Here is a 10,434-nt window from a genome sequence, read left to right on the forward strand (position 1 = left end):
TTGATGGAGCTTCTAATGAAGCGGTGCATGGACTTCATACACACCCAGATGAGGCAAATCCCTGATCAAGTTGCTGAGGTATCACACCCAAACTTTATAGTTTACAGTATGTTTGCTGTTTTAAACCATGCTACCATTACTAAGTTTATATTTCTATTGCAGAGGTTGTTGGAGAAGTTGAACAAAGCAGGTGTCATGTACAAGTCGGCTGCTGCCGTGCCATCCGTGGAGAATGATCCGGAGAAGTGGATTCGTTCGAGAATGGTCCATATGAAAAGAAGGAATTCGTGCATAAGGAAGACATGGACAGTGATGGGCAACCGATCATTGACATGACGCAGCCTGATATAGTGCCTCCCGACCATAAAACCGTTCCTGAGGTACTATGTATTTATCTTTTTGTCAATAATTTTCTCGTTTGATTTTTTTACGTCCAGAAATGTTCACACGATTTAGTTTGCCAAACAGAAAACCCTACCGAAGATGAATGGACACAAGGAAGCTTCACCTGTTGAGCGTAATGATGTATGTGGGGGTACACCAAAAAACCCTTGGGTGGTTGGTACTTCTACTCTAGCACCTTCATCGGACATAGACATTTGTCCATCTTCTGTCAGCAAGTTCATGGCTAAGGCGAATGGAAAAAAGGGTGTAACAATCGATAAGGATGAGCAGGTTATGTCCGATAAGCGGAAGCGAACCGTTCCCAAGAAATTTGAATCCCCCTACGCACTTGACAAGCCCGGCAGGCGTACCAGCCATGGTCAGAGAACCTCTGATACTAGTACTGCTACTGGAGGTATCGTAACTAACATTCTTAATTTTTTTATTTACTACCAAATGCATATGATCACCATTGTTGACGTTCATATTATTTCATGCAGCTCTATTTTCGAGCAATAATGTGCCGGAGGTTGTGGCAGATGAGTTGACGCCGGAAATAATTGATGCAGCTATTTCATTTGTCGAGTTAGCTACTAGCACTGAGAAGAACAAGAACAAAAAGATATACTACAGTGAAGGGCGTGACATAACTCTGACTTCCGAAAGGATTCTACCGGTACTAGCTCATAGATGGCTGTCGGACGATGTCAGTACTACTTGCATGTCCTGTTTTTAAAATGCTCAATAATCTATGTCTCAACTTTCAACATGTAATGCGCTGATATTCTATGCAGGTTATTGATGCTTATATGGGACATTTGGAGCTGTGTGTTGGTCATGATCGTTACCTCTGTCCAGCGTGGAGGTCTAAATTCCTTGTAGATCGTGCTATCGCACATGACGATCCATTGCCATCGAGCTGCAACATGGATAGTTCTCTGACCAAAGCTGGAGCAGTTAATAGAGTCACGAAAGAGTATACTGTGCGTGATAAGGTACGTAATGTTTGTGATTCATCACTACATGATAGTTCATCAAGTATTTCTTTTGATTCGTAATGGTTTTTTGCACTATAGACGTATATCGCGTTGAATATCGACAATAGCCACTGGATGACCGTGGTCATGCACATGATCAAGAAAGAATTCCAAGCTCTCGATTCGCTCTATCCTCTGGACCTGACTAAAAGGACTGTTAAAGCACTGGTAATGTAACCAACATTTGTACCATTGCTTTTACATATTGTTTATGATTGTTCTTTAACACTATCCTCTTTATAGCGAATGGCTATAGCAAACGATATGCGTCAGGCAAATCTCATTACACCAGGGAAATATCCGGACGTAAGTAAGTGGCCTATCAAGGAGTATGACATACCCCAACAATAGGATGGGTGAGTTAATAGGACATCATGCACAATCAAACAACAACACACATGTTTGTATTGCCCACCGCTAATGTTTGCATATGTACCAGGAACTCTTGTGGCCTTTTTGTCACAGAATGTCTAGAACATTGGGACGGGGACCGAATCGCCCGCCAATTTACACAGGTATGCTGTTATTTTCGTTTGTAGACTAGCTACTATGGTGGTGTAGCAACTTCGGTTCATGTAACCTTTATGTCATTTTTCGCAGGCCACCGTTGACGCAAGGAGAAGACATTTGGTCGCAGAGTTGATTATGTCACCTTCAAACTCGATGGAGTGTGTGAAGAACAAAATTCGCGAAATCGCAAGGAAAAGGCGCCTGAAGAATTCATGCGGCATGCAAGATTGAAGTTTTAGTGGTTTGGATTTAGTCCGGTCGAAGGTTTCGACGGCATGATTATTTTAGGGGTTCTATAATTTTTATGTAATAAACAGGGCACATGCATGTGTATGTGTCTGTCAGACAATTCGCTCGTACAAGACAATTCGGTCATAAAATTCGCTCGGAGAAGACAATTTGGTCGTACCAATAAAGTTTTGGCTTCACTTATCAATTGTTCTTGCTTAATATTTTTCTCGTTCTGCAATTTTTTATAATTGTATTTTTCACGGCTTCACTTATCAAGTGTTCTTGCTTAATACTTTTCTCCTTCTCCAATTTTTTATAATAGTCTATTTTTCTCTTCAACTGCTCTCGTAAGTTTCATATTAAAATTTTCACAATCTTAACTTTTTTTAAACTCTACCTAGCTTAGCATTCTGTCTTAGCTATCTGCATGTCATCATCTTGCATAATCTCCTAGTAATTCCCCCTCATCACATTATTATGAAAAGTAGTCATGGTAGATAAGTAAATATATCGAGCCAAAATGTAATATTACACTCATCAAAATTAGTCATGTCAGCTCGTTGGCTCTATCGCGTGTTATCAGGCATCATGTTTTCTAGTTTGTTTTACAAACCCGTCGTTTTTTTATTATATGTATAATTAACTTTTTCTGTACTCACCATACTGCCAGGCACGGCCCATCTAACCACGTGAGGGGCCCCACAGGTGGGCTATCTTCCCGGCAGCGCTACACCAGCCCATTTTGCCAGGTTCACATCGATCTTTCCCCTTTTCTCGTTTCCCTTTCCAAATCCCTAGCCCTCCCTCTCTATTTGCGCCTCCAAATCTCAACGGCGAAAGCATGACAGCGAGCTGGGCGTCGGGCAGCGGCGGCTGCGGCGAGAAGAGCGGTGGCGACCGCAAGTTAGGTCGAACCCTGGGTCCTGCAAGAAGGTGGGTCGGATTCAGTGGCACAGGAGGCAGCGGCGGCGGATCTAGTGGAATAGGGGACGGGGGTTTCGTGGGCGGCGGCGGGCCGGGAGAACCCACGGCTAGGGTTTCTTCAGTCCTACACTTTGGTGGCAAAAAGGTAAGTTCTTTACCGTTGTTCTTTACATCCCAGCATTATCGCCCATAATTCATCACCTGTGGCCATGACAAGCTCCATCTATGTGGTCATCAGGAAACTCTAGTGGCCGTGTCTGCATAGATGCAGACAATTTTGGCAGCGCACTCGGGGGATGTGTGTTTGAGGTTAGTCTACTGAGCATGATCTTCAAACTAGTACTGCTATTGCGGTCAAGTTGCAAAAAAGTTCAGTGTTTAACGCTTGCAGCGACAAGTTCAGTTATAAAATGACTTGAATTGCTCATGATTTATTTAGGATGATATCACTTCTGAGTATCTTGAATGGGTTGATGGGGAGTGGGATAGCAAAGCAAAGTCAATCATTAAGTATCTTGCCATGAAGAACAAGAAACTAGAGACTAAGATTACAGAATATGAAGCCGAAATTAAAAGGAATGAGAAAGAAAAGAGGTTAATGGTTAAGATGCACAAGGAGATATTGCTCTATACGGATAGGATTTTAGGATTTGGAGGTCTTCTGTATCTTGGCCTGTTTGCCATTATGATTGCTGTCATAGTTAGCAAGTAGATTGTTCATAAAGTTATTGACATCATTGTATTTGACATGATGAAATGATGCTAAATTATTTGCTATTCAGTTTATGGGAAAGTGTAACAGAGATTGCAGCATAAATAACATGGGGCCATCATGATTGGTACACAGTGCACTTTTGGCATGTTCTATATTTGGCGGACAATGCACTTTTGGCATGTCCTATATTTAACAGACAATGCACTTTTGGCATGTTCTATATTTGGTATGTGATGCACATGGGCACATCACCTAGCAACACTACTGATTTATGTAGCAGACTAGTTCATTGTCTTGTTGCAACATAGGAGCAACATCTAGCAGCTTACATGCAACACTGAAGCAAAGCAACAATACATATTCAATATTCAGAAATTTAACTGAACTTGGCACTTAGGGTGAGCAGTAGATATTCAGTTCTTCAGCCACAGAGAACCCGATCAAACCATACAGATTGCATAACTTATATGCTTACATATAAAAGCATACCTAACCAACATCAAACCCAAAATAATGTTAACTTATATGCTGAAACATATAACAGCATACCTAACTTAAGATAATCAGCAGCTTCCTCCTCCTTCAGCAACTGTGCCCATCTTCACTTCTTCAGAAATTTGAGGCGGCGTGAGCGGCGCACCACCCACAGAGAAGCCTTCTTCTTGACCACCGTTCTGTTGGACAGCTGCGCCACCTTATCCTGAGCCACCACCTCTTCTTCCACCTTCACTATGTCAGGGAGGAGGGGAAGGAGCTCGACGTCGATGGGCATTGTCTTGCCACCCTCGACGGCGACCGGCGCTACCATCTGCACAGCGTCCTCCTCGCCCTCCTCATGGTCCAACGGCAGCACTGGCTTCGACACATGGCAGACCTAGTAGTCCGGGCTGATGGGTGCAGGGACAGCGAGCTCGACGTCGACACGGTCCGCCCTCGACGCGACGCATGCTGAATCTGGCCGCAGCGTCATGGTGGCGGAGTGGTACATCCACCACCTTGTGCGCTGAACAGGGGAGTCGCTCAGCGTGGCCTCTCGCATTGCCCACACGAGTAGGATAGCCGGCGGGACGCCGCGGCCGTAGGTGAAGGCGCGCTTCCTCTCGGCGTCGGTGAGGACTTTGACGAGGCCACGCGCGTGGTTGACCAACATCTCCGTGCTGGGGAACCAGCCACACACCTCCGTCAACTGCGCGCGCCACCCCTCGTCATCGCCGGTGAGGTCCATCGTCGCTCTCTGTCAGCCGAGGCTTCTCTCCATGGAGGCGGCTGCAGCGGTCACCGGCGAGGGTATTCTCGATCTACTGTAGGTGGGGATAAGAGGGGAGTTCGAACCGGCGCCCGTGGGAGGTGGGTGAGTGTGTGGTGGGGAGGAGAGTGGTACCGTTACTTATTTAATGGCATTTAGGACGTGGGTAGGGGAAATGTATAATAATATTCTTTCTACCTCCCGCCCCGGTCATTACATAGCCCCGGTCATTACACAGTAAAGAATTTTTTTGATTTTTGTTTACAGGGAAACAACTAACTTTATTTAAACAAAGACTGGGATCTCGTCTGCTAATACACCAAGGATACAATCACGGGGCCAATGCCTCCAAACCGAAGAAACACAAGCGCCTACAGCTACCTTAGCCGAAGTATGAGCCGGCCGATTAACACAGTAAATAATTGAAGCAAGTGTTCTACTCTTGTTCCTTCTCCACTTTTCTGCACCTGATAGAAGACAAGCTAAGTTAATGAATGATACAAACTTTAATAATCCACAATGCATACAAACACTTACTTCTCATTTAGTTTCTATTTCTTGCTACGTCTAGTGTGTCCTATCAATTTGCAAGCGCCGCACCGGGTTTTCAACTCATCAAAAGAGAGTGGTCTACCATTTTTCGAGACAGGGCGGCTCTCATCTGCCTTTGTTGCACCTTTGCTTGACACTTTCATAGGATCTTTAACCTCAATCATGTTGCCTTCACCATCGTCCACATATTCAACTGCACACTTACTGATGCCATTTGTTTGCTTCAACAAATTTTCCTGTAGCAAATCATACTCATAACTCTTAGCTATCACAGCCTTCAAACTCTCATGTAACTGATCCCACAAAGCAGGGTGTTTGCATGCCGCATGCATAGCTTCAGACGCTAACACACTGACCTGGCTATATTTCATTCTTTCCCCGACCCCAGTCCAACCAAATTCCAACATATCGCTTGTGCGCCTCGCGGGCAGTCCCAACCTTGCTTCTTTCGTGAACCGAATAAGAACTAAACACTTTGGTATTTCAGATATGTTCAAGTGCTTCAGTACATGGAATATGTGCTTGCAAGGTAGACCCTTTCGAATCATTCTTCTGCAGCTGCACCTTATAGTTTCTGCGGAATTTACTGGTGTATACTCCACCCAAAAATGGCGCTTCCGGTTATTCTTCCAAGCCACGATGTACTGCTGTGATCCGTCTCCCAGCTTAATTTCTACAATCTCCATGCCGTTAATTTTTCTAAGATCATCTTGCAACATATAGAAGTTTGCTGGAGTGAAGACGTGAGAAGCAGCTATCTCAAGTTCCCTCGAGCTAGTACCTGGCACCGGTAAACTCTGTGAGGCGGTGCAGTCATCTCGCGCCTCGTTTTCACGGATACGCACAACGGCATTCTCATAGTGCAAAATCATATCCACCAGGGTCATTTCACCGTCTAGGTGGAGGTGAAGGCATGAGTTCAGGCTTTCACTCCGCTGGTTGCTTTTCATGCCAAGCCAAAACTCCTCAGTTAGATATGTCGCGGCCCACAGTCTCCTCTTCTTATACATCCGCCTCAACCATGTTACAGTTTTTTTCGGCTGCCATCTTTTGGAAAATGGGTGCCATCTCTCCTCAAACGTTGCCATGGACGTGCTGTAGTACAGAAGAGTTCGGAACTCCTTCAAGGACTTGTGACTGAGGTGAATCTTTATACTTTTCTCTATGTGCCACGTACATATACGGTGCCACACGTCTGGCAAGACTTCGCGAATTGCCTTGATCATCGCAGCGTCGGCGTCTATGATAACACTCTTAGGCATCTTTTGACACATGGACCTCAAAAAAGTCCGCAGAAGCCACACGTATGTCTCCTCGGTCTCGTCCGAAACTATGGCACAACCAAAAACAGTGGTCTTCCGGTGATTGTTAATATCAACAAAAGGTATGAATGGCATACCATAGCGGTTCATCTTGTACGTGCTGTCAAATACAAGCACGTCGCCGAAGTCCTCATAGTCATGACGAGACTGGGAGTCGCACCAGAACATCCTATTCAAATGTCCTTCCTTATCTAGCATGTACTCGAAAAAGAAGCTAGGATCCCTCTGTTTTCTATTGGCCATGATGCCTATGGCTGTGGCAGCATCACCTTTTGAAAGCAGCTTCCTCTTCTCCTTGGCGCAAAGGTTGTATATTTCACGCCTGGTAAAACCAACACCGCCATACCATACATGTTTGCTGATGAAGCAATCCATCATGTCGTAAATTCTAATCCCTGAGCTCCCATGGACATTATCTCATGCTTCTGGTACTCTTTGATTTTTCTGTGGGACCAAAGAAAAGGTACCTCGTCCGGTCCTGCCAACATATGGCTATGCTTGTCCTCAAAACTTTCAACATACCAAACCCCACACTTTTGGTCAAGCTTGACGGTCAGGTGCGCTTCGCAAAAGCAGCGTGTCTCGGCTCTGAGCCTACGGCTGTGTCCTTCCTCGGTTAGCAACTTGCTGTCACGTTTCCCTTGTCTTGAACAAACAAACCGCCTATAACGCATATGACGTGACTCTGTTTTGCTATACCTGACCTTATTCTTTCTAATGCTGAAACCATTATCTCTAGCATAGCTGTTGTAGAAATCATACGCAGCATCGTGAGACGTAAAGGTCATTTCCATTATCTGCATGAACATATCCCTCTTATCATCTGCACTGGCAGTATCTTGGACATTCTTTGCCCCATCATCTTGTGTCACCTACACAATCAAACCACAACCATGAAAACATATTTCTAAGGTTTAACATTACTTACTTCCATAGAACATTGATTACACGCATACCTCACTCATGATGACCGACGACTCAGACTCCCCAGAACCAGGTGCATCTAATGATTCGTCGTTAAGGCCTGTCTCCGCGTCGGATTCACCGTAATAGTCGTACGCATTATGACATTCGGAAATGAACTGAAAATACAACACAAATACATAATTACTTATCATATAATATTCCAGAAGAAATTCAATTTGCATGCCAACAAAAATTTTCACTTACGTACCTGACTAATGTAATCTTCATTCGAGAGCTCCGAGTTGTTTTCCTGATCATCATCAAGCTCATCGATCTATAAATTTTCAACACAAAGATTTAATGTTGTCGAATGCCACCAAAAAATTACAACATGACAATGCCACTCACATTAAGATCGTCCCATTTGTTCCCATTCTCTGACCGATCTTCACGATCTGAATTTTCATCATCTGACCAATCTTCTATCCAGTCTTTTATCAGTTCTCCAAACTCTATGTCTACCATGATATCAGTTAACTCCTCGTCCGCCATTTTCTACAACCAATATTATGTATCATCACATGTGCAAACATTATCAATGATGAAATATAAAACACATAGCACATGATCACGGATGTTATGTAAACAACCGCAACCGAGGCCGTTCAGATCTGCCCAACTTAGTAAGGAAGATGGCCACGGCACCCGTCGTGATCACTTTCAATCGCGAGGAACTGCACGATTTCAAAACCTAACTTGATCTGTGATTACCTCTGCCGCCAGATACCTAGGTTAGCCGCCACATCAAATAACGATACCGGTGGTGCGCACAGCCAACGGCAACTGACGCTACGTGAACCCAGATCATGAGGAGCAGCACTACCGGAACAAGATCCACGATTGCATGCGCCGCCGGGTAGCTAGGTTACCCGCCCCACTAGGTTAACCACTACCACTGGCGGCGGCAGTTCGTTCGATATTGCTGCGAACGAGACTAGAGGGGGGACGCGGGATGCGGTACCGGTGCGCGCTCGTTGGAGATTCACGACGTTGTCGCGCCCGCTGTCCGACGAGATCGCCAGCGACGAGATAGCCGCCGCTGGAGATCTACTACGTGACTTATGGAGCTGCATCAATGCTCGCGAGATTGATGGAGCTGCTCGCGTGAACGATTGGATTCGGCAGGTCTTACGTGGACGTGGGGTCGTGTGATATTTTTTTTCTGACCAGGGTACTGTACGTATACGTTCTGGGTTATACAGGGCTAAACAGGGCTTGGATCTGGGCTGCGGCGGGCCAGGACAAAAACAAATTCGCGGGGACAAAAATACCCCTCCGAAATTAGGTTAGGGGAGCACCGGAGCAGGGCTCAACTAAGCGATGTGAGACTAAACAAGCTCCTGCGGCCGCACTGAGCCAACGGCAGGAGCTTAGGTGGACGGGCCCATCCTCCTAGCTTAGGTCCTGACTTAATTCAACAAGATTACTATACAAACTTGTATAGAACGGAAGGATAATGCAACAATATCTACCGCCGTTTGTCAAATGTTCACATCCGAAAGCTATGTATGCCAGACGCGGAGACTGACAGTCTCTCTTGCCCCTTTTATTTTCCTTTCTCGAAGGCGTTGCTGCCTTAGCCACAGCAAAGAGAACAATAAGACTCTAGATGCAAGCCCCATTCATAGTACTCTACCACCACAGTTCAGACTCGATTCATCCAATTCTACGCACTAGGCTTACTAATCTAGTTTGAACATTTGGTTTCGTTTCAATCCTGGGATTTCGTGTGTGTTTGTGTGTGAATCGATCCCAGATAATCAGCGAAGTGGTTCAGCCTGTCTATCTGGAATGTGAGATATGCACAATACAGAGGCAATCATTCTCTGAATCCTGAATCATGCACAATTTCTTCAGATAATGAGCAGTACATATATACCAATAATGGACGATCAAAGACATGTGTTTGACACGAGAAAAATATCTATAGACTCCGTTGAGAAAGGAAGAGGGGAGCGTATTTCTCTCTTGCGCCGGAGAAAGAAGAAAAGAAAAAAAAAGGCGGGCGTGCCAGTGTACCGTAGTACACGAAGAAAAGGATGCGGGAAACGAGCATTTCATTAATCTCATTGGAGAAACAAAATTACAAGATCCCGTAAACAAAAAGTGCGCTCCGTGGCCTACTAGCGCGGCCAGCCTGACTATGGCGATCGCGGTCTCCTGGTTCCCGGGGCCTCGGAAGGCTCCCGGTTAATTACTCCCGCGGGTTGCTCCGCGAGATACCTCCGATTAAGCTGCATGGGCGTCTTCGTCGTCTTCGATTCGCGCTCTCCATGCATGATGATGGTGGTGTGTGTGGGCGGCGGCAGAGCCCGTGTCCTCGTCGGTACACGCGCCGCAAGTAGTGTGGCCTTTGTGGTGGCCAGGCCCGCCCTCGCCGTCGTGCCTCGTCGGTTTTTGCGGCGTTGGAGTAGTTGGTGTTGGGGTAGCATGGGTCGCGGTCGGCTCAGACATCTTGATGACCTGTTGCTTCATCGGGGTGTTCAAGGGGCTACGCCTTGCGGGAGTAACGGTTTGGGGAGACCGGCGTCAGTGTAAAATAAACTG

At 45.7% G+C, this 10,434-nt stretch overlaps 1 protein-coding gene across 1 annotated transcript; it reads right to left on the bottom strand.

The window, feature by feature from the left end:
* Window positions 1-7,295: 7,295 nt before the first annotated feature.
* On the bottom strand, window positions 7,296-8,379 carry LOC119345820 (putative protein FAR1-RELATED SEQUENCE 10). The gene is made up of 4 exons (XM_037615691.1): window positions 8,236-8,379; window positions 8,096-8,161; window positions 7,878-8,003; window positions 7,296-7,793 (listed from the first exon to the last, which is right to left on the bottom strand). Exons 1-4 carry the CDS (start codon window positions 8,377-8,379, stop codon window positions 7,296-7,298), a joined length of 834 nt encoding a protein of 277 aa, XP_037471588.1.
* Window positions 8,380-10,434: the final 2,055 nt, after the last annotated feature.

This window comes from Triticum dicoccoides, unplaced genomic scaffold (genome assembly GCF_002162155.2).
Source record: "Triticum dicoccoides isolate Atlit2015 ecotype Zavitan unplaced genomic scaffold, WEW_v2.0 scaffold30902, whole genome shotgun sequence".
Lineage (NCBI taxonomy): Eukaryota > Viridiplantae > Streptophyta > Magnoliopsida > Poales > Poaceae > Triticum > Triticum dicoccoides.